Source organism: Choristoneura fumiferana, chromosome 16, assembly GCF_025370935.1.
Source record: "Choristoneura fumiferana chromosome 16, NRCan_CFum_1, whole genome shotgun sequence".
NCBI lineage: Eukaryota > Metazoa > Arthropoda > Insecta > Lepidoptera > Tortricidae > Choristoneura > Choristoneura fumiferana.
This window is the reverse complement of record NC_133487.1, coordinates 17814673-17840993: the sequence shown is the minus strand read 5'-3', so window position 1 is coordinate 17840993 and position 26321 is coordinate 17814673. Positions and strand designations below refer to the sequence as shown.

The following is a 26321-nucleotide window of genomic DNA, read 5'->3' as shown; positions in this document are numbered from 1 at the left end:
CAACAATGAACGACAACTCGCCATTTGCATCCATTGGCTTCCCGCAACTCTCACGATGTCGTCAGTCCACCTGGTGGGAGGCCTGCCAACGCCTCGTCTTCCAATTCGAGTTGGCACTCGAGAACTTTTCTCCCCCAACGGTATATAGCTATATCTATACCTATCTAGATAATCTGTGTTAATGAATAAACATCTTTTTTTTTCTTTCTTCTTTCTATGAATTATGTTAAGTAATTCAACAGTCAGAAGTGTTGAATTGAACTGATGAATTTTAAGTTACTTAAATAACAGAATTACGGACCACTAGATTTGTTTTCTTTATTTTTTCTTTTTTGAGTAGTCGGGTTTTTGGTTTTTACAATTTATTCATCATCATAATCATCAGCCGGAAGACGTCCACACTGCTGAACAAAGGCGAACATTGTGGCGTTCTAAGGGGAAGGCCTTTGTACAAGAGTGGACGTCTTCCAGCTGATGACGATGATGAGTGGAAGTTATTGGCAAAAAACTTTCAAGATATCATCAACATACCTGGTCCACGTGAGTCCAAGTGATGGACGTGGGAGGCTCTGGTGTGTGCCGCACCGTGCATGTCAGGTTGATTGTGGAACCAGCTTGAATGAACAGCTCAGCGCCGCTAGAAATTGTTGTTTCTGGCTCTACAAGATTAGAATGAAATATGCGTTAGATTATTAAATTTATTTTAAGGCCTAAAACATAAAAAAAATATAAATTTGACTTGCTCCTTTGAGAAATAAAAAAGTCAAGCTATGCGAAATAGCCGTACTTGCGCTAAATATTTATAGTTTACAGTTTCTGTGTAATATAATATGTTACTACGTATGTTACGAGCAACTAATTATTGAATTAAGTATTCAGTGTTACCATTACACTATGGACTACGTCCGAAATAAATTTATTATTATTATTAATTTGCAGTGAAACAGTTGATTTTACCGCCTTGCCTTTGTTTGGGAGATAAAATAACAACGCCAACGCAACCAAACTCACACCCAAACGATGTTTATATTAGAAGGCCTGCAAAAGGTTAAAATTATTTTACAATGAATATTATAATTTAGTTACAAACTTCCGTTTTATAGAACCTTACTCGTACCTATACAATGTGGGGCCCAGAAACGGGGATAATATTAAAAACAGAGGTTCTATAGGTCATCGGTAATTGGATCATTATGGTCCCACTTATTTAATTAAAATTAAAACTTAACTCGTAAATTCAATGTGATCCTAGAACCCCACACACCACACGCCTGTCACACTACAATTAAATACCGAACATTTTGCTTTACATTGCTTATTATTTATTATATTATTAATTATTTTTTAAAGTCGCTGAACTAATGTTATTCAGTTTGACGAGTACCATCTATGTTTTAATTATTTGCCCATGTTACAAACGACACCCAGTATATATCAAAGTGAAGAAAGGAATAAAAATATAAAAAATAAAATAATTGATAATTCATACAGTGATATAAAAAAATGCTTCGGTCTAAATTAAGCGACTCCATTTCCCGCGTTTAGCTCTTGTAATGTCCTAATTTGTAAACAAAAGCCAGATAAGTAATTCGCTACCCTGTATTCTACCTTAATTAAATTGCTACGTGCAATTTCCGAACGAAAAAGCAAGTGTTTACTTAGCCGGAGGCGAGAAAAATTGAGGCAAGTGTTAACTTACTGCTTCAGGTAAGTAAGTCACAAATTGGTGAACGGTTTTTGGTCGCTTCCTTAACTTAGTACTTTTAGATTTGGAGTGGAGTCACAGTGTTGACAATATTTTGCCTTTTCACTTCTTATGCTCTAAAAGTACCTAGGTCAATATCGCCTTACGAGGCGGGAGTAATATGAGTACTTTAGTCCCTAGGGAGTAAAAGTAATTAATTTTTTAATTTTGCTTCGAGTGACTTAGATTAACTCAAACAGCCAGTACTTGCTTAGTTTTTGGCATAAAATAAGATTGCGTGTGGACCATTTTTCATGACAAAAATGTTACGTTCTTAGTATACGTGGTCTTAGTTCTATGCTTTTTCCGCATAGAAGGTGGCGCCATTCTGTTTATTCCAGTTTGTGGTCCATACCATTTCGCCGATGCGATTTTGTCATATCTGTGTCTGGTTGGAAAAAATACTTACCGCGAAAACTTTGAAATTGTTGTAGAGCGTATTTGTTTATGATTTCATAAACGATTAAAATAAATTGATTAATTCTCACAATGTCGTCAAGTTATAGTGAAAATTACAATGTCGAGCAAAGAGCAAAAGACATAATTGATATTCTTTTTCCACCGAAATCTAAAAAGGTTTATTTAAAAACCTATGAAAGTTTTGTGGACTGGAGGAATAAGAAATGCATTAATTCTTTCACAGAAATTACTATTTTTTTTCTCGCAATCGAAGTGAAAAATAGAGTTTTCACCTCGAGACTTATCCCTCGGATAAATAGACACCCTCGCTGAAAGCTCGGGTGGCTAACCACCTCGGGTATATATTGGCTTATTTTAGTCCCTCGATAAAAAATATACTATTGAATGATCTTATAATCCTACTGATATTATAAATGTGAGAGTTTGGATGTTTTTATTACGTACATTCGCGCCATAAAAACTCAACGAATTTGAATGAAATTTGGTACACACATATAGTTTATAGTCGGTAATTTTCCAGTCTTGGGGTCGATTGCCTGTGTCAGAAAATCGCGACGACGTGTTTACTTTGCAGCTTTAGTTTAGTACACATTAAGTTTTAAGTCTATTGTTGTATAATATTTATGCCGATGTTTTGAATTTCCTTGCATTTATGGCGTTTCAACTTATTGCTTGGATATATAATCAAACAAATCAAATGTCAGGGTTGAGGGCCTACTCCGAAATTCAAAAATCAAAGTTCGTATCTCACCGTCCCTATCACTCTCGTATTAAATAGTATAAGTGTCGTGTGTTGGTTAGGTTAAGTTAGTTTTATAACAATCCCGAAGTCATGAAAATTGTAAGAAAAATTTGGGAAAAATATTATTGGCGAAAAATTAAAGAACCGGTCTAACTAATGACATGTTTTACCGACGTTGTTGAAGACAGCATGTCAAACAGGCGTGGGAAATCTGGCACTTATATAAACCAGATTCTCTTCACTGTAAAGCTTTAATGATCTAACTATTGACATGTCTTACCGACGATGTTGAAGACTGCGTATCCAACAGATGGAGTGAGAGATCTGGCACTCATATAAGCCAGACTCTCTTCACTTTGATGGTCTACCTAACTACTGTCTCACCGACGATGTTGAGGAAGACAGCGTAGCCGACAGGCGGCGTGATGGAGATCTGGCACTCATATAAGCCAGACTCTCTTTACTGCACAGCTTAATGGTCTAACTAGACATGCCTTACCGACAATGTTGAGGAAGATAGCGTGCCCGGCAGGTGGCGTGGAAGGTCTGGCACTCAAACAAGACAGACTCTCTTCGCTGTAGGTACAGCTTTGATGGTCTACCTAAATATTGTCTCACCGACGATGTTGAGGAAGACAGCGTGCCCGACAGGCGGCGTGGTGGAGATCTGGCACTCGTACTGGCCGGAGTCGCGGCGCTGTGGGCTGCGGATGCGCAGCGCCCACTCCTCGGAGCGCGGCTTGTGCTGCGCCTCGAAGCGCTGGTCCGAGGTGTACGTGTAGCGGCCCACTGTCAGCAGGTGGATGTCGCGGTGGCGCACCCATGACACCTGGATACAAAATGTTAGTTAATACCTTACCTCTCTACCCTTTCAATTTTTATATAACATAGGTACCTACATAACATGGTAGCAGAAGTAGGTGAGCGGTTGTAGAGGTCAAAATAATGTAAATACCCTCTTATTACCTTGTGCAGCGTTACGCTGCCGTTTATTAACCTTTTTTTGTCATATCTCGTTGTTGTATTTCTGGCGGTTTCGTATGTCTAAAACAAGTTTTACGAGTAGATTGTAATTTTCCTATTTTTTGGGTATTCATTTTTGAGAGAAACATCGTTGGAAGAATAAGAAAAGGAGCAAATATTTAAAGAATTATATTACCTTAAGCGCTTTTTTTCTCCGTTCTCTATTATGTTTCCTATGTATGTATGTAAACTCTTTATTGCACATAAAAATAAAATAAATACAAATACCCAGAAAGGAGAGCAAAGGCCAGCTTATCCCTAAAAAAACGCCAGCAAAAATAAAAAAAACGCCAACAAAAAACGCCGCCAAAAAAGACAACTAAAAAGTAAAAACTAATTATGCACTACCTAGCTGTTGCCCGCGACTTCATCTGCGAAGAATTCGTTTATCCCTATCCCGCGGGGACTATGCTGATTTCCCGCAAAATTAGCCTAAGTTAATTTAGTATAAGTACCTAGTAATATTTTTTTTATCTAAGCGTCGTCGGTGTCGGGGGACCACTAAGGTCCAGTCTTGAGTACGTTTGGCTTTGTGAGATGGGGCACTGTCCTCTTGAAAGCAATAATAGTCGTTCCCGTAAAATTTTCTGACATTTTCCAGGTTATGACCTGCAGCGTGTTCTATATAATATTTGTAATAGCTTGTCTCTGGGCGATATCCCACCCCATTGGTACCATGACAGCTGCCGCACTTTGAAACCGTTGTACGGCTAATTTATCCACTGGAATGTCCCTCAATGAAACACCATAAACACGATCATTGACGCGTACAGATGACTTTCGACCAGGTCTAGGCCTGATTCGTGAAGATACCATTTCTTTGAATCGCTTGATGGTCCGCGATATAAACCTTATATTGATATCTAAATGTTTTAGCTTCTTTAATATCTCGCACGGTCGGAATTTTTGCTTGTGAAGGTTTACAATGAGCTGGCGTTTCGCGTCCGTTATTGAAAACTATATGAAAACAAAAGATACCAATCTGATATCTAGAAATCATAAGGACGAATAAATACTCAATGCAGAAAAACATAATTAATGTAAAAAAACCGTAATATTTAATTAAAATGCCGATACAAAACTAGGACACTTATCTGCCCAACCCTGTAAACTTAGATAAACCAAAAAAACAGTGAAAACATAACGACCTCACGCTTTTAAGATTTTACATGATATTTGCTGCATTCAGGAGAAAATAAAATATAAGATGGTTCTTGATTCGGAAGAAAATAAAGTGTAAGATGGTAGTATCAGTTGCAAACTAAAAGGATAAGTAGATACTAAGATAGAAGACTAATTTCAGCCCCGCTAAGATTCTCCGCGAGGACAGCGAAGCGTTGCGCATTCCCAAGTTTAAATTGGAACTTCCCGAGTTAATAGTGATTCTATAATGTTTCCTTGTATTTAGTTTTAAGTAGATGCAGGAACTTTGTTTATTTAACACGAATTTTACATTTGTAAATTTATTAAAAGATTAGGGCACTTATTTTATTAGTTTTGGACGTCTTTGGGGTTAATATTGTTTGATTAATCGTCACAAAATGACATGCGTACAAAATAAACTCGTCAGCATTTTTTTGATGCGTTTCACTTAAAAAGGTACGCAAATTTGTCAGTAAGATTATTATAATCTTATCTAATAATTCACCACAGATACCCGTAGAATATCAAGCTTCAAAATAAGCCACTAAATATCTCAAAGCACTTAAAATGTTAAATAGATTTATCTAAACACAACCCAACACAAGGACATCTTCAAAACTAACTTATCCCAGAAATCGAGATTGGCATCTTTAATTAATTAATTACAATAAGAATCAAATTGTTCCAAAAGATTTACACAATAGCAACTCTACAGAGTTAAGTAAATTTCATTGTATCCCCCTTTTAATGGGGCCGCCCCTCTTCATTAGAATCGTGGCCTTGCATTTCATTTCTTGGAAACCCTGTTCTGTTACTAGTTATTTATTGCTGTGTATTTTATTAAAGTAAGATGAATACAGGGACTTGGGAAGCGATATTAAAAAGATTTCAAGCGAGTTCTGAATGTTAAGATGAAATACTGTGGTGATATGAAATAGGTACATTGAGTTAGGGGTCGATTCAAATTCTAGTCTAGTTTACTGTTCTTTGGAAATTCACTGATAATAAGGTAAATGTTGTAGTGTTTACCAATGGATGACACTTTGCTGTTGCTACTGTTGCTAATAACATAAACTTAAAGATAGCAACTACTAGCCCTAGTAGTACAGCTGCTTCGCGGAGCTCCTATTCCGCGCAGTTAAGGCGCTTCGCGCCTTGACACAATACTAACCTAACCTAACCTGTTAAACTTTATAGATATTTAATTTTCGGTAAAATTATTAATTACCAAAAATATTCGGTTCCGTTAGGTTTGAACTGTGACGACAACAACGCACGAGCTGAGCGAGTAAAGCGAGAAATAACTAGGTAAGTTATGTAAAATAAATGTTATTAAGATAAAGGAGCAATAAATAAATTAGATTTGTACGTATGATATTTTAATTTTTGATATTCGAATATGTTGACATTTATAACTAAGATATGGTTATCGACATTTTTAATAATTCGATTTTAAATTCTCGTTATTCAAATATTTTACCGAATAGGTCGCTATTGTGAATCTTTATGGGATTATTAAAATCTTCCTATCTCTGTTCTAGTATTAAACAAAAATCTACAAAGTTATTTTGGACATTTAATTGCAACCACTTTTTCAGTTGTCAAGTTTTATTTTCCAACGCTTAATTGTGCGTTCAATAACCGCATTATGCCATGTATAGGTAGAGTTATTCACGATGACGCGTGCCGTGGTTCTTATTACAGTGTCATTAATGTCTAATTTAACTAAATAATAATCTTAATAAATAATCTAACAAAACACGCGTCTTCGTGGATGGCACTAGCTATATTATATTCAGTGCTGTAAACAACAGCTATTTCAGGTACTATTGACGACAAACTTCCTATTCACGGGGAGAATGAAATTGATATGAATTAGTCAAACTTTACCGAACCGTTGCTACGGCGCCTTCGATTGATCAGTTATTTTATTGTGTACGTGATTTTAAATACAACAAATTACATGGATATCACCAGTTTCAAGAATTAAAGAATGTATCATGTTGGTCATTTAAGTATGTATGATTTTGGGAATGGCTTTGCTTTTTCCTTTCAAAATTCAAACATCGCCAACTAAAAAACCGGCCAAGACCGTGTCGGACACGCCCGAAATAGGGTTCCGTAGCCATTACGAAAAAAATAAGTAATATTTTTCTAACGATTTCGTCGATTTTCGATATTACCAATAAAAGAGTATGAGTATGAGTATTTTGTACGGAATATTCCAAATTTAGGTATATTTTATACCTTAGGATGCCGAAAATCGTTTTACCAACCCCTAAATAGTTTTAAAAGACCTATTCAACGATACCCCACACTAAAATTTTGGATGAGAAAAAAAACACCCCCACTTTACGTCTAAAAAAAATCAAAAACAATTTTTTTTGTGTACCTCCCACACTAAAAAAAAATGGTTTTTGATTTTTTTATTATACCATTTTTCACAGACACGGCGAAACTATAAGGGTTCCGTTTTTGCTATTTTGGTTACGGAACCCTAAAAACGCAGTACTCTGCTCGTTTGAAAATGGCATGCGAGAAAACAAGCCTAAATAAATCTAAAGCCTAATTAAAGCTATGATTCAACAGTGCAAATAATAGCTCAGTTAATTAAACAATACCTAGGCGACCGAGCTTTGCTCGGGCTAAAACTCGTTAGTAAGCGATTTCCCAGAGATAAGACCAAGCTATAAGATCGATTTGTCATCCCCAAAAACCCCTACATACCAAATTTCATCGAAATCGTTGGAGCCGTTTCCGAGATCCCCGAAATATATTTATATATATAATAAATATATAAACGACCGGATGGCCAAGTGGTTAGAGAACCTGACTATGAAACTTGAGGTTCCGGGTTCGATTCCCGGCCGGGGCAGATATTTGTATGAATAATACGAATCTTTGTTCTCGGGTCTTGGATGTTCAACATGTATTTAAGTATGTATTTATCTATATAAGTATGTTTATCCGTTGCCTAGTATAGCATAGTACAAGCTTTGCTTAGTTTGGGACTAGGTCAATTGGTGTGAAGTGTCCCATGATATTTATATTTATTATATTTATTTACATATATACAAGAATTGCTCGTTTAAAGGTATTAGATAGATAGATGAACAAGCAAAACACGATGCGATTTAGTTTTTTATGTGGAGTCTAACTATAACATCAAGATTGGAGATCACTAATTGTCAAAGTATTACTGAAAAAGGACGAATATTTCATTCTAATCTATAGCTATCTAACTAAATATTTCAAATTCAGTGTAAATAGTGAAAAGTATCAAGGTTTGATTAATAATCACATAAAATGAAAACCCCGAATCCCCAAGTTATAGACGTTTCTTGGTCATTTTTAAATCCAGAAAATCGTACTCCCTAGCATAGCTTGCCTTTCTAGGATTATTAAGTACCTATTCGACTGTCACCGCTGACCGTAACCTCATCATTTTTAGATCGTGCGGAACACAAACAATTTAAAACCCGTAACCACTTAATTTCAATCATGATCCCCGTAAAAACTCAACCGCGCAGCTGCAAAATTAATTTTATCCCGTCAGAAAAACTTATCCGTGGGTTTCATTTGGATTCTATAAAATGGTTCGTGACGAGCGGTTTCACTGGTCTTCGCGTTATCAATGGCGATGCTTAAGTGCCCACTTCCGAGGTAAAACGATCGCTATCACAGGAGGTAATCATAAATATAAAAGGCTAGTGCCTATAACGCGGCGGTTTATGCTTCTCTGGAATAAACTTGGATACAATTTATTTTATGCAGGGTTATTGTTCTCCGTAGATTGGACGTTTGTGAAAATCATAAGCGGTTATTTTAAGCGGGATATGAAAAATGCGTAGAGTTTAGCTGTGTATCCTTCATCATCATCATTAATTTAAGAGCTTAGCTTAAGAGCTTTATTTACTTTTTCCTTGGTTTGATTTATAAATGACCGTCTCGGCCTTCCCTTGCCTCGCCTGCCTTCTATTCGCCCTTCCAAAATAGTTTTTATGTAACTGTGACGCCCCAGCATATTCCCTCTCCTATTTTCAATCGTCCTCAACAGCCGCCTTTCCTCTTCCACCAACTCTAAAACCGCCTCATTAGTTCTCCTTTCAGTCCAACTCCCCTTCATTCTCCGCCAGCACCATATCTCAAACGCACTCAATCTGTCTCAGTCCCGCTCAGTCAATGTCCAAGTCTCGCTCCCATATAATGCTATACTCCAGATGTAGGTCTTAATGAATCTTTTCCGAATGTTCCTTGTATATCCTTCAGGAACTGTAAATTTTTCTGAAACGATTACACATAACTTCACCCAGATCTCTCTATCTATTACACGTGGCGTTATTGAGGGGGGCTATTCAGTATCTGAACGATGATGATGACTCTTTTCGTAACAGTGCCAAATATTAGTATTTTTATGAAAACCGAAGATCTGTTTTCACTTAGCAAATGGTAAATTTAAAAATTCATTATAATGTTAAAACGTGCTCTCAGTGCGAAAGCATGACTTGTATTATTTTCTGTACAATTATTTTTTTTATTTTGTTTTATTACTTAAGCTCACTTTTTAAAAATTCAAATCATTTGTAAATATGCCGCAATGGTCACTTTTACACGACATTATTTTAACTACCAGTGTTTGAGCCTATAAAGTTGGATGGAGTATTTTGATTTGAAATGGGAAGTATTTCGCCATCCATCCAACCTCCGCGCACGTCCTGCTCTATGACATATAGAGTAAAAAAGAAAAAGAGTCGTCTGTCAACTACGACAGCAGCGCTTCGCTCCGTGTATTTTCTCAGCATATATTTAATTATTTTAAAACCCACCGGAAGATTTAGAGCTATACAAGACCGCAGCAATAGCATCATCAAGTGCTTCTGGAGTTAAGGGTGAGTGAATACCAGCTTTTCAATTAAATTATTTCCATCCGCCTTTATAGGTAAAACTACAGAGTGTTTTAGGCCAACCTTGATACAGTCCATTAAACCGCGCAAATATTTTTGGCCTTCGAGCCGCACTCTTGGTTGATTTTCCTAATTTTCGGACTTATTTCAAAATTGTCATCCGCCATAATTTATGTAATTATTCCCTTTAACTCCATTTTATACCTATAAGCCACTGAGGCTTGGGTTCTACCGCATATTAATATCCCCGCATACTACTTAAATATTTTCCCGCATTCCATATTTTCAATTTCATTCATTTAATATTTCAAAATAAACCGCTTTGAAATTGTGCTTACGGATACGTCATTGTAATACGACTACGAGTAAAAGTTCGCAGTGCGCGACATATTATATTCCGTCTCGCTTACACCTATGGCCATGTCATGTTTGTTCTTTCTGCCCGCAACATTATAAACTTTAGTCAAATTATAAACTTTTTAAATTAGTAGCGTTGTTGTGTTCCATTCTGTGTTCGAATTTGTAACATTGTGTTCGATTTTTTGAATAAAAATGGAAAACAAAATTTCACTTTTGTCAAGCAAACGTGATTCGTATTTTAAACGTATTCAAAGCATTTACGATTCTATTCCCAAGACGAAACGTGATAAAATTGCTTTGTTTTTAATGCAAGCTGCAAACATTCAACATTTGCGTGATGAATTTGTTGAACTTAATGATTCGATTCATGCGTGTCATTTGGATTTGGATCCAAAGTATGAACCCAAATTTGAATTATTGTGGGAGTTCGATGACATGTTCTATGCAATTAAATCTGTATTTAAGAAGTTAAGCGATTCAGACGATACCGCCGCTAGTGCAGCAGCAAGTGCGGCGCCCGCTTTCAAGTTACCGCGCATTGATATTCCTGACTTTGACGGGGACATACAAAAGTTTCCTTTGTTTATAGAGTCATTTCGCACGATTGTACACAACAATCCCGCGTTAGGAAACGCAGAGCGCATTCATTATTTGATTTCAAAATTGAAAGGCAAGGCTCAGTCCATTTGCGTAGGCATTGCGCCTACCCCTGATAACTACAGGGTGTTGTATGAAACCTTAGTCGACAAATATGAAGACAAACGCGCTATCGCTATTTCCTATTTGGAAAACATTCTAAACTTGAAACCTTTGAGTGCTGGTAAAGCAAACGCAGCAAATTTAGAAAGTTACATTGATCAGTTTTCAACGTCAGTTGCTGCTTTACGTCAGCTGAATATCAAAGAAATGTCTGACTTCATATTTGTACATTTGGCACTGAGAAAGTTAGATAGTGAAACTTCCAAGGCTTTTGAAATGTCTCTTAAAGACAATGAAAAGTTTCCGAAATACGACGATTTCGTTAAATTTATCCGCGATCAAACTAAAATATTACAACGCACTACTGCAGTCGCGTCACCGTCGCATCCGCACGCCGGCAACCACGCTCAGCGCAACCAGCCGTCCCCGCGCCCCGCACTCATTTTGTGCAGAATAAAATGCAAACTTTTCTTGTAAATAACAATGAAAATCCTATTCGCGTTTGCAGTTACTGCAACAGTAACAAGCACGCCAATTTATATCAATGCGAACCTTTTCTCAGATTGACACCGATTGAAAAGTATAATGTAATTAAAAAGTGCAACGGTTGTGTGAATTGTTTAAGTGTCCGTCATACACTTTCTACATGCAAGTCGAACACCACATGCAAATATTGCCACAAGGCCCACCATAGCCAATTATGCCGCAACGCTTTAGATCATCCTAACGCATCTAAGCAGGGTGATTCTAATTTTAAAGATTATGGACATTCTTATAATGCCAATAAAGGTCAGTTTCGACCTCCCGCGCCGCTCCCTGTTAATCAACCCGCGTCTTCTCCCGCAACCGCCGCCGCCGCGCCGCCAGCGCGCCCGCACGCCGCCGCGTCGCCGTCTTCGGTTCCGCACGCCCCGCAGCCGCTTCTTCTGACTGTACACGCACTAACAATAGTGATGTAGGTTTCTCAGGCACTGCTACTAGCAATCAAGATTCGTTCAAGACAGTGTTATTAGGAACTGCAATTGTTCAGGTTTTAGACGCCTTTGGCAATCGCCGCGATATAAGAGTCCTGGTCGACATGGGCTCTCAGAATCACTTTATCACCTCACGTTGTTTACGGACATTAGGGTTAAAACTATCGCCTGATGATAAAAATATTTCGGTACACGGTATAGGAGAAAGTTCCCAGTCCATAAAAGGAACATCGAACCTAACGCTGTTCTCACGATTTGATGACTCGTTTTCGTTTGACTTGCAAGCGTTGGTTATTGACAAAATATCTGGTAATTTGCCTGCTTGTGAAATAAATACCGCATGCTTAGATTATTTGAAAGATATTCCGTTTAGTGACAGTCATTGGTACATGCCGGGTAAAATCGACTTACTGCTGGGTGCTGAAGATTTCGTCAAGTGTATCATGAAAAATAATCGCATTATTGGCCCACCTGGTTTACCCGATGCAATCGAAACTGTTTTTGGATATGTCATTTCTGGTTCCGCTTATACTACAAGTGTTGAGTCATCGACTGTACAGACTTTCTTCACCGCGACTGACAAAGTTGATACTCTTTTATCCAAATTTTGGGAGATTGAGGAGGTTCCCACCCGCAAACATCTGTCCGCTGACGATAAGGCGTGTGAACAGATTTATTCACAACAGACTACTAGGGATGATCTTGGCCGCTATGTTGTTCCTCTGCCGTTTTGCCGCGACCCATGTGATTTGGGCGATTCATTACCTACTGCGATGCGTAGATATAAATCTTTAGAAAGGAGATTTAAACAAAATAATGTTATTCATCAACAATATGATGAAATCATCCGCGATTATTTACAAAAAGAGTACATATCTTTAGTGAAGGACTTGGAAAGTAATCCCAGTGCTTATATTATACCGCATCATCCTGTTATTAAGGAAGACAGACTGACAACTAAAGTACGCATTGTTCTAGATGCTAGTGCCTCTACTTCTACTGACATATCATTAAATGATTGTCTGTATACTGGACCAAACCTGCAATCAGATTTACTCGCGATTATCTTCGATTTTCGCTTATTTCCAATTGCCATAACCGCTGACATACGTCAAATGTACTTAAGAATCTTGGTTTCTCCCGAGTTTCACCGCTATCTTCGAATGATATACCGCTTTTCTAATGAGAGTGAACCGCAAATTTACGAATTTAACCGCGTTTGTTTTAGACTTCAATGCAGTCCTTATCTTGCAATGCGCAAGGTCAAGCAACTTTTCCTAGATGAAGGTCCGTCTTTTCCCGCCGCTGTATCAGCTGCTTCTCGCAATTTATATACAGACGAATCAGGAACATCTGTTAGAGATGAATCTACCGCTATTGAGCTTTCGCGCGATTTGATTGCTCTTTTCTCAATTGCCAACTTAGAATTAGTTAAATTCTCAAGCAACTCGCGTTCTTTACTTGAGCATTTACCAGAAGAAAATCGCTTTTCCGCTGTTGGAGACGTCGCTGATGATACTGATTTTAAAATCTATGTCTTACGTTGGTGTTCAGTTGCAGACCAATTCTTCCTAATTGTAAATTTAGACTCGCAAAACGTTGCAACAAAACATACAACTTTATCCAAACTTGTAAGACTCTGTTTTTTGGTAATTATCGCAACAACAATAATTTTATTCACTCTGGTTATTGAAACTGAATTGGGATTTGCAATTTTCATAGCATATTCGTGCACATTGTTTTTAGTTCAAATTGAGCTCCCGCTTTTCCGCTTTTCCTGCTTACTTTCAATAATTCATGTAATCTGTTAACAGTTGTTATATTGATACTTTCTCACTGTTTTACTTTATTTTAATCTATAATTTCAAATTAATACATAACATAATTTGTTGTTACTTATTCGCATCCTTTGATTTACATGTTAATTTATCACAACCAACCGCTTTAACGCTATCATGTTGTCAGCATTAGGTCTAATAAATACATTGCACAATGTTGATGTGTTAAGTTTGTGGACTTAGTGAAATTAAGTTTCTTGACCATTTACATATGCCCTCGATTAAACTATAATGGAATACTTACCGCATTTTATCCCGCGATTAAAAACACAATTGTCTTATTGAATATTGATAATACTCCCCTTAAATGGCCGTTAGGTGTAATTGAAGACGTCTTTCCAGGCAAAGATGGAGTTATCCGCGTTGTGTCTGTACGCACAAATTCTGGTGTCTATCAAAGACCCGTGGTAAAGGTTTCTCCTTTACCATTGCAATAAGTTATATTTTATTTTCTTTCGTGCCACTATGTTTCTTGTGGCATAATTTCAAGTTAATTTTTATTTTCATTCCTTTCATACTCTTTGTTTATTTAGAAGAACAAAGAGATCTTTGTCCTTCTAGGCGGGGGGAATGTTTGAGCCTATAAAGTTGGATGGAGTATTTTGATTTGAAATGGGAAGTATTTCGCCATCCATCCAACCTCCGCGCACGTCCTGCTCTATGACATATAGAGTAAAAAAGAAAAAGAGTCGTCTGTCAACTACGACAGCAGCGCTTCGCTCCATGTATTTTCTCAGCATATATTTAATTATTTTAAAACCCACCGGAAGATTTAGAGCTATACAAGACCGCAGCAATAGCATCATCAAGTGCTTCTGGAGTTAAGGGTGAGTGAATACCAGCTTTTCAATTAAATTATTTCCATCCGCCTTTATAGGTAAAACTACAGAGTGTTTTAGGCCAACCTTGATACAGTCCATTAAACCGCGCAAATAACTATTAAGCTTTTGACCTTGTCTAATACATATACAAAGTCGGATTAGACGTAGTCGCGGCCATAACCAAATCTTGATTTCAACCATCTTAGAATTGCCGAGTGTCAAAGTGGAGATAATCGTACTTTGTACGTACAAATATGTATTGACAAATTCGTATGTGACACTCGATAGAATCCTGTCGCATCAAGATTTTTTTTGATAAGTGCAGCAAGCGCTGACTGCTTCAATGTTCTACTGAGGTCCATATTCAGTTGTCAAGGTATAATAATGTAATGTTGACTGCGGTATCTACGAAATCAAGGTCGCTCAGCGAGCTATGGAGAGAGCAATGCTGCAGGGTTTCTATGAAGGATAAAATCCGAAATCACATCCGACAAAGAACGAAAGTCACAGACGTTGCTCAAAGAATTAGTTCTCTGAAGTGGCGATGGGCTGGCCACGTCTGTCACAGGACTGATGAATGGTGGAGCAGACGAGTCCTTGAATGGAGACCATGGACGGGAAAACGTAGTGTAGGGCGTCCTGAGGTACGGTAGACGGAAGACCTTAAGAGGGTAAATACTTGTGATGTATACATATCATTTAATAATATTGTAAATCTGTTTTAAAAAAATATATATACCTCGTTGAGTTTCTTGCCGGATTCTTCTCAGCAGAGGTTTTTCCGAACCGGTGGTAGATTTTTTTTGACATTCATAAGTGCTTGTTATAGCCTAAATTGAATAAAGATATTTTGACTTTGACTTTGACTTTGAGGGTCGCTAGCGAGGGATGGATGCGAGGGGCTGAAGACGAGAGTGTTTTGGCGCACCATGGAAGAGCCTATGTCTAGCAGTGGCCTGCTGTAGGATGATGATGATGATGATGATGATAATAATGTATTTCCATAGGGAAAAGTCGGATCTCAATCGATACGACGGCACCCGAAGTGTCAATCGATTAATGTAGGTAGGTAATTAGTGACATTTTCATAATCTATTAATATGGTGCAGTTTGCAAAACTTTTTATACCTATTTTATTTACAGATTTTATCCAAAAAGGATTCCTAAATTCAAAATTCTGTTGCGTAACACGTTCGTATTTGAGCAACATAAATGTAAAATGAGAGAAATTTAAACTAAATCGGTCCAATAGATTGAGAACGATTTTGCTATTGGATTCCGACTTCCGACCCGAAGTATAACATACCTACCTACAGTCATAATAAAATGACGTATTAGAACGACAGTCAGCTATTGTAAATCTTCACATTCAGAGTTCATCGCGAAACCTCCCACTAAATTCGCAACGCAAAATTAAACTACTTAAGTACCTACCTAACCTACCACTGAAACCAGCAATCTAAGCAACCATTGCGCGACCTCGGCGCTGCAACCAGCGCACCCCACCACAGTCACCCCCACTAGAATTTCCCACTTTCCCACCAGCGTGAAGTTGTCCCCGGGTGGGCGGGGCGGAGGCGGGGCGGGGAGTGGCAACTCAGTCGCCGCCAAGACGCCGACGCAGCCGCTATGTCATTGCCACTCGCTTTCCCGCGCTCACACTATGATTTTTTACCAAACAGGTGAGACGCATCGATAATTAAGCGAGTGACCTTTACCTACACTATTTGTCGCCACTCATGACTTATTCATGCCCATTCTTTTTGCGGAGCAAGAGCATAAGCACTGCAAAAATTTGCCGTAACAATTGGAGTCCATACGTCTTTGGATATGGTTGGATTTCGCGCGGACGAAAGAGTATATCCAGAAATACCGTGGTTATATTCCAAAAGGACATAAGTGCTAAGGGTTGTTAAGGATGTTCCGACCTTTCGCCGCCAAGCTATCGATATGGTAGATATTGTAATTGGCACTGCATTGTTCTGGTTGCAATTTGAGCTCGGGAGCGATCGGCATGCGTTCGGAGGCAAAAACAGATACGTGCGTCGAAAGAATCGATAGATTATTGTTTTTGCGATGCACCTCACTAGCCGATCGACATTGTTCGTCTGAACGTCAATTAGGGATAATGACGAACGGGATATTTAAACACGATTCGTGATTGTTTTTAGATTTTTTTTAGTGCTTTATTGGTTGGGAATTAAATAGAATGGGAAGAATTAATGGTAATAAAGGATACTTAAAGACAGAAATGATAAATTATCAACTAGGGTATCACAAAAGGGCAAAACTTTTGATCATAAGATGCCGTATTGTCTAACGCGCTGACATTTGCCATCGCATTCACCATCTCTTTCTAACCTCGTCCTGAACCATGTGACCAAAAGAAGTGAAGAAAACGAATGAGATTAAAGTGTTTTAAGCAATAAGGCCTTAGGATGCAACATTCACAAGACAGCCTTTACACAAATGTCAAACGAAGAGTTTACATCTTGTAGTAGTGTATATACCGTATGTACGCTGGTCGACAACATCCTGTAAATTCCTACTACTCCCGTGAACCTTAAATATCGGAGCCCTACCACAGATTACGGATTTTTTGCAAAAATTGTAACATCAAACGATTAAAGACAGTCTTGGCTTGGGACTTGTGTAACTTATCTCTAACTGCCGTCAAAATTGTTCGTATCATTATTAATAAGAACGTCGTACATGATTATACCTTAAAGTACAAGGATATAGAGAAGTGCCACCGGGCTAAAAATGCCTAAATTTTGTTAATTACCAAATGATCGGAATCAGGAAAATTATAATTTAAGTGACGTTTGGACCAGAAAAAATTATGATCCCAAAGACATTTGGATTTTGGATTTAAATAAGGTAAACTATTTATAACTCGGCAGTATTTCTTTTGTTAAAGTTCTATACAAAATGCGAAACCCCGGGTGTCGCTAAGTTGTTATTAGGTATAACTTTGTTATCTATTCTAATATTATAAATGTGACATGTTTGTCCGTCTTTCACGTCGAAACGGAGTGACGGATCGACGTGATTTTTGGCATAGAGATAGCTTATGGGCCACAGAGTGACATAAGCTACATCCCGAAAAAATACACAGTTCCCGAGGGAACAGCGCGCGATAACTGAATTCCACAAAGGCTAGTAATAAATATATTATTTACTTAATATTAAGTTTTAAAAATGTCAAATGGACTATTTGTCCAGAAAATTGCGGTGCTCTTGCAGGGTTTATGTTGGCGCATGTATGTATGTTTTTTTTTTAATAGAATTAAGACCTTTCATACCACATAATTGCAATAAACTTTATGGCTATGACTACAACCAAAGCGTGTTTTTTTAGTTTTTTAAACGTTTAACACAAACTTCATTTTCAGTATCCGGAAATAAGATGACATTTTCCTTTACTTCCAAATAATAATTGTTCAGCCCAAATAGATTCACCAAGTAATTTCCTTTCACAAATAATTCGACCTAACATTTTTCACTTGCTTCCAGTAGATTAAAATTTGCAGAAAATTCCGCTTGGAAATAATTATTTTTTAAGGATTTACCTTACCTTCTTTGAGAAGAGACTTATTTTCGGTGGCAATCCAATTTAGATTAAGCATACCTTTATAAAGAACGAAAATATTTTGCATTAAATTGACAAGGTAAGGTTTTTATATCGTAACTAAATACTTTGCATAATTGCTAAATCATATATTTTGTGTTCACTTACTGAATTTTCATCTCTTGCTTTTTATATTATGTAAACTGCATAGGTACAATACTCGTAGTGATTATGTCACTGCACACCTGGGCGTTTAAAAAAAAGTGTACCTTTTCTTTCAAAATTAGTTTTCAAAAGTGTACCTTTTCTTCAATTACGAGTCAGTTTTGAGACGCTCATATTTTTTGGCGGTTTGGGACATTTTATTAAATTATCGGAATCGTGTGCGAGAAGTTCTCAATTTGTACTGGGCCTGCGTGGGAACTACGGCCCAAGCCCTCTCATTCTGAGAGGAAGCCTGTGCTATAGTTATATATTGCATTTATGTAGGCTGAGATGATGATGATGGTTGATCCCGTCTCGAAATTGGTAATCGAGTCAAAAAAGTCACTCGATTGGTGGAATTCTTTTTTCAGCACATTTTTGAGCTATAAATTAAAAAAATCCTAACGCAAATCACAGCCAGTATTCATTTAATAAACCACAACACCACAATCAAATGATCAATAGACGAAATAATTGGAATAGCGTACGTCTCTATCTAACGAATTTCTAATTTATGGCGCGCGATAAAGCCGGCTGTAAATCCGCGCGTGCGCATCTAATCGTGCAGCGCTATCTAGCGGCGCCTTTGCGAACCGCGATGCAGACGCGCCGCGCGGTGACTTGGTATTATCTGTGGTGCTAGGTGGCGATAGCGTTTAATTGTGCTTCGGAAATGTTTAGCTTTGGTATGGTCGTGTATCAAAAAATGGAAACTGGTCAAGTGCATATCGGGTATAAGGGTAGGACTGTACTTTTGTACATGAAACTACCGTGAGACTCACTCATATTAAATGATATTGTAACGGATAACTCACGTCTTAAACCGAATTTAGCTCGACATGTTTCGGGCTATTTCGTAGCCCTTCTTCTCAGGAGCACGCGAACGCGACTCGGAAGTGCGTGAAGCCATTGAGATTAGTCGTCATCCGAATTTTAACCGGGATTACGGTTGGTCGGTACCCCCGAGTTGGAAAACAGTTTTAAATACTCGTGCTGCGTCATCGGTTGGTGTGAACATGCCTTTACGGAGCGATGTTGTTAGTGTTGTGTGCTACCCTACATTAGACATTGACAATAAAAATGACGATAAAAATGCGGGTAGTTGTGCGCCGGTGTTAGCTTCGTCGGGCAGTCGCGCGAGCAGAGCGGTGGCGCGTAATGTGCGTGTTGCCGCAGCCGCCGAGTCGCGTTCGCGTGCTCGTGAGAAGAAGGGCTACGAAATAGCCCGAAACATGTCGAGCTAAATTCGGTTTAAGACGTGAGTTATCCGTTACAATATCATTTAATAGGACTGTACTATGCGACAAACATTAAATATTCAGTTTTCGTCGAACTTGTAAAGCTTACTAAACTATAATAGTTTTCCTTTTAAAGTCATATAGTTCGAGATTCTGTTTTTTTTTAAAGCCAGCGGCTTAGCTTCCAGTGGGCTAGCACAAGCTCAATATTTTGAAAACTTCTCATTTCACAGATAAAAATGAGCACAAATACGTAACAGTGAGCACACACATACTCGCAAATATGAAGACTTTAAGTAGATTAAATAACCAACCATCTTAATAAGTATATCTTAGACATCCATATTCAAGCCATACTTCATACGAAAAACAACTTAGTTTTCTTCAATCCATTCATATAATTTTTATGAGACATTCATTTCTTATGCAAAAACGCAAGGCTTTCTTTTGAGTGCCACAACCATTCCAAATAACACTTTAATTCTATAGCACTAAGATTGACTTTAGGGAACCATTTTAGATTCGTGACTACATCACATAAAAACTTGGTATATTAACTTTGTACTCGTATTGTAATGACATGTGTTTAAAGATGTCAGTATATTTTAATACTATCTCATACTTCATGCTCATGCATTTTTAACCGTATCAATAAAGGTATAAGGTTAAAAATTTATTTGGTTGCACTGGTTTTCATTTCATACAGTTCAGTACTGTGAATTGATGCCTAAAGTTATTGATGATATATTTGAATTGCTTTTGTGGTGAGTTGATTTAATAATTCAATGTAGGGCATTTGTCTTGGAACTTATCTGAAGAACACCACAACAAATTGCCACTTGCATCCGCCGGTTGCTCGTAACTTTCGCGATGTTGTCAACACCTTGCCATTTTAACGCTTCGTTTCCGGTTCTTAGTCGGCACCCGAGGACTTTTCCCCAACGATACCTAATCTGTCCTCCGAGCGACGAGTTTACTGTAGGTTTAGTCCATCAATTTGATTCCGGAATTAATTCCAAGTGTCCTTCGGAAGATCTTAAGCAGTCCTATCTCTATGCCTCTATGCCACATTTTATATAAGTCGGGTGCAGCGGCTTAAGTTTGAAAAGGTAACAGACTGGCAGACAGACAGTTACTTTCGCATTTATAATATTAGTAAGGATGGATAGATGATTTGGTTCTTAGGTGACTTTACTAAGAACCATTTCGTACATACAAACCCTTTACAAGGCAACAAATAAAAATTCAATGAGCGCTAGTGTCGTACACCGTACATCGGTAATCGAACATGTCGATATCGATTATTGTGTCGCGAGTCGATAAATCGAACTGTCGACGCGGCACATGCGCTAACGAACCGCTTTCATTAAACGTTCGATTACACAGCAGTGTGCGGTATTAATGAGTTTTATAAACCGTTGGATTAAATAAGCTTTTTGCTCTTTTTTTGTTGAAAACAAATTACAATACTCTGTTGATAAAAGTTTTGGTGTAAAAATGTTACTTCAAATTCTAAATCACAAAACGTTTTTGTTGCTTTAATTTTAAGTATCACTGAATCTACGAATAAAAATGTAGTCTATATCTATGAAAAACTGACAGCCTAAACCACTGAAGTACTTTACTGGACTACCAAGTCTTAGCTCAAAATATCTACTTACTTGAAACTTAGCAGACATCTTTTTAAGAATCATAGAGGTCTTTAGAAGGGATTTTTCGAAATTCCCATGGGAGAGAGTGCTAACCAATTTTTTATCAAGGAAGAATATCCACGAGATAAATAGGGGCACGTAGGGGCTGTTTCACCATCCATTGATTAGTCTTAACTGACGGTTAAATGTGATGCCGGCCGTCTCTATTTGTTTTGTTCGAATAGACGGAGACGGCATCACATTTAACCGTCAGTTAACACTAATCAATGGATGGTGAAACAGCCCCTTAGCCTTTAACCGCGGCTTCGTACTTGATTCTACAAAAATCCCATGGGATTTTCTTAAATTGCGATCTTCATTTACATTGCTTGGAGAACACCTTCAGAAATAATTTAAATAAATAACATATTTTTGCACTTAGCCGTTAAGCTTTTAGCATTTTCTCCGGTGGGAATATCGGGATAAAAAGTAGCCTATGTGTTATTCCAGATGTCTAACTATCTGCATAGGTACCAAATTTCTTAAAAATTAGTGCAAGAGATTTGACGTGAAAAAGTAGCAACCACGCACTCACAAACAAATTTTCGTATTTGCAATAATAGTAGGGTAATTTTTATTGGTAGTTTTTAGCACTGCTGTTTAATTTTCCTGATAAAACCCCCTTACGGGATCCGCTATTTGTTTTGGTACGAAAACGGTTTAAATTAAGTAATCGAGTGAAATTATCATGATTATTAAACGAAAGGGTAATTTAGCTTAAATTACCGAAATATCGGGTAAAACGGAGCGATTAAGTGAATATTGGTGCGATGCGCGCGCGCAAACACGACGCGCGTCTGCAATTACTGCACTAGGGATGAGACGTTTATCGACAGCATTATTGCGTTATTTTTGGAAGCATATTTTAGTAGTTAATACTGACTATTCAACTTTCGTTTTTATCTCAGTTATTTTGCTCCTAACAATATTAAGTTATGACTAGTCTAAACATGCTCCATATACGGCCCAAAATTTTAAAACTTCTTTATTGTTGTACAGGATCATTATTTATATTTGACTCCGCAATAATAATTGTTTTCTTCGTATATAAGTACTGCGAGTATCAAGATAACGATATTATAAGTAATGAAAATGAGTCAGTAAAGTGGTTTATTTTACTCGACAAGGTACAAAAACATAAAAATATATCATTACTTAATAAATTCTTCACTATTGAAACTGTATCAAACCACATTTTTTTGCCACAAAAAATCCACCAAAAAAACAAGCAAAAATCATCGATAAAAGACAACACTAGCCTCAGGTCGATAATTATGAATTGTTCATTTGTTTCCGCGTGGCACCGCCGCGGGTGAAACTCATAACTCTCTTTTTTCCCGTCGATACTTTCTTTTTGGGAACGTCTTCGTGAAAGTGCATCGCGGGCCAAATTGTCGGGGTCGATCGCATGGCCTCGACAGTTTATACTAAAACTAGCTTATACCCGCGACTACGTCTGCGCGGATCTAGGATATCGCGCGGTGGCGCCCTCTACCGGAATAAAAGGTATCCTATGTTGATCCTTGGGGTTCAAACTACCTATGTAACAAATTTCATCAAAATCGGTTCAGTGGTTTCGACGTGAAAGGGTAACAGACAGACAGACAGACAGACAGACAGAGTTACTTTCGCATTTATAATATTATAGTAGGGATTACTTGTATTACTAGTTGCTTGATCCCCTCATCCCAGCCTATATACGTCCCACTGCTGGGCACAGGTCTCCTATCAGATGAGAGAGCTTGAGCAGTAGTACGGATTGTGGACTTCACACACACCATTGAATTGCTTCGCGGGTTTCCTCACGAAGCTCATGGTAAATTTCAAATGTAATTCCGCACATGAATTACGAAAAACTCAGAGGTGCGAGCCGGGGTTTGAACGTGATCCTATGCTAGAGGCCATAGGTCAAACCACTCGGGCACCACGGCTTCTCTAAATAAGTATTTAAAACTAATTAATTAGGTGACAGAACGGCGTGACCATCCCTGACGTCACCACGGATCAATAATACCACGAAACGAAGGACGAAGCGTTGGCAGGCCTCTTACCAGTACCCTTAGTGTAAGTTTTCGATTACAAAATACGTCGCGATCGCGTTCGCGTTAAAATCTTAATTTGTATGGAAACACGAACATCGCAAACGTTCCGCTAGAGGCGCTGTTCGTGTTTCCATACAAATTGAGATTTTAACGCGAACGCGATCGAGACGTATTATGTAACCGAAAACTTACACTAAGGGCACAGGCCCTATAGGTACTACGAAGTGCAAATTCGAACTATACGTATCTTGCCGTCCCTCGAACTTCGATTTTACAATTTCGTAGTAGCCCCACAGGTACGGAACCCAAAGAGTAGGCCAAAAGGTCAGTGACCGAGGATGCTGAGTTAAGAGCTGTATCCATCATCACCTCAGCCCTATCATTATTCAAATTATCACCTACAGCCATGAGTTAATACTGTTTTTTATAGCGCCCATAACTGCGGTATAATACACATGTTTGTTTAAATCTATTTGAAATACCGTATTTTGTGTGGTGCAAGTCAAAAGCTTCAGGCTGGGTTATCTGAAATCAACCAATTTTTAAATTCAACTGCTTACTTCTGAATATGCTTAACAAGTGTCTTTAATTAACGGTTCAATTAAACATTCTTTTCTTCGTTTGTCGGTGTACGAAAAATGATGTTACTTACGATTTTTATAACGTATATGTAACGTCTGTCACCAAAGCCCACTCAAATCCACTCAAAGGTTGACTGGTAGAGATCCCTTAAGGGATAAGTTCGCTTTTATGCATATATCCCACTATTTTTCAATTGTTTGTTTATTTATTTCGTACAATAAAGAGTTTACATACATACATACATACACATACTACTTTAAATACCAGAAAATCAATAAAAAAAAATTAACTCCCATATTTAAGTACTAAACTTTTTAAAAAAATGCACTTATTTGTAAAATACAAATTAATGATTTTTAAGCCCCAGCTACATACAAAAATTGTAAGTTACCATCTTTTGCATGATGATGACATTAAAATTAGGTAATTGACACTTAATGCGAGAAATAAATCTTCAGTATCATCATTATCACCATCCGCCGGAGGACGTCCACTATTGAACAAAAGCCTGCCCCTAGAACGCTACAATCAACGACAACTCTCCACTTGTATCCACCACTTGCCGCCAGTCTACCTGGTGGGGCCTGTCCATACCTCATCTTCCAATTCATGGTCGCCACTCGAGAGCCTTTCTCCTCCAACGGTTTAACCTGTTTATTGCCCCTTCAACTCGCTATGTCGGTGAAGGTAGGAACTTGTGCAAGGTCCGCCCGGATTGCTACCATCATCTTGCTCGCTAATCCTGCCGTGAAGCAGCAGTGCTTGAACTGTTGTGTTTCGGCGTGGAGAGTAAGGCAGCCGGTGAAATTACTGGCACTTGAGGTATCCCATCTTAGGCCTCTAGGTTGGCAACGCATCTGTAATACCCCTGGTGTTGCAGATGTTTATGGGCGGTGGTGATCTCTTACCATCAGGCGACCACTTGCTCGTTTGCCATCCATTAAGCTTAAGACTTGCACCATACTGTAATAATTTCAGTGAATGACAAATAAGAAAATATGATTACACCCCTGCCCGGTCATTATTGGGTAATTGAAACGGCTCGTCGAACGATTAACGATCTATTCCATCGATTATCTGTGTCCATCGACATCTTTTTGTATCGATTTAATTGTCGACTGCGATGTCGGATCCATGTTTGTTAAAAGCATCTGGTACTGGCTTGAAAAAGTATACATTACAGTTTCATCATCGTCATCATCCCAGCCTATATACGTCCCACTGCTGGGCACAGACCTCTTCTCAGAATGAGAGGGCTTGGGCCGTAGTTCCCACGCGGGCCCAGTGCGGATTATGAACTTCACACATACCATTGAATTACTTTACAGGTGTGTGCAGGTTTCTCCACGATGTTTTCCTTCACCGTAAAGCTCACGGTAAATTTCAAATGTAATTTCGCACTTGAATTTAGAAAAACTCAGAGGTGCGGGCCGGGGTTTGAACCCACTAACCTCTGCTTGAGAGGCGATAGGCCAAACCGCTAGGCCACCACGGCTTCTTAGTGTTAATTTATTTACAAGAAATAAAGATATAATTAAAAGGTTAGTAGACGTCACTGAGGATCGAAGAGCTGGCAGCTTCCTCGGACAAAGAATTCGCTTAGCTATCCACAGAGGGAATGCTGCCAGCATCTTTAGAACGTTGTCTAAGGCTATAAGGAGGCTGCTTCAAAAATTATTTATTTATTAATTCTGATGAACCAACAGCTTAAGACATACCGATTAAAGATAACAACAGACACAACAATAGATATACGACAATTTTTCACTTTCACGTTACTTTTTTAAAAAATTTAGTTTTACGTGTCGTTTTCGCGAGGACACACAAAATTGTGTATAAAAATATTTACTATTTTCATGTGTGTTTCCATTTAAATATTTTTTGTTTATTGTGTAAATTTTATTGAATTTGTGTGTCTTCTATATTAGTGAATATCTTCTTTCCTTCTCTCTTTTAGGTAAATAGATATAATTTAATTGTTATAGACAAAAATAATAAGTATTTACAAGAAAAATGTTTGCCTTCCTTCTGATACTTATTATCATCACTACTTTTAAGACAACTTAAAACTTACTACTACTTACTTACTTTTAAGGTATAAGTTCGCCTTTGTACATATATTTCATTGTTTGTCATCTGTGTTTGTTTACTTATTTTGTACAATAAAGAGTTTACATACATACATACTTTTACAAAGCTCGTGTAACTCAAGGACATCCACTTTTCTGAGTGAACTTTATGAACATTAATTGAGGACTTTTTTAATAGCAGCCTAATGCTAAGTCATTGGAATCGTGTACCCGTATAGATTAACTAAATAAATAG

At 37.9% G+C, this 26321-nt stretch overlaps 1 protein-coding gene across 1 annotated transcript; it reads right to left on the bottom strand.

The window, feature by feature from the left end:
* Positions 1 to 216: 216 nt before the first annotated feature.
* On the bottom strand, positions 217 to 21360 carry LOC141436514 (zwei Ig domain protein zig-8-like). The gene is made up of 3 exons (XM_074099517.1): positions 21343 to 21360; positions 3525 to 3735; positions 217 to 659 (listed from the first exon to the last, which is right to left on the bottom strand). Exons 1-3 carry the CDS (start codon positions 21358 to 21360, stop codon positions 523 to 525), a joined length of 366 nt encoding a protein of 121 aa, XP_073955618.1. The 3' UTR covers positions 217 to 522.
* Positions 21361 to 26321: the final 4961 nt, after the last annotated feature.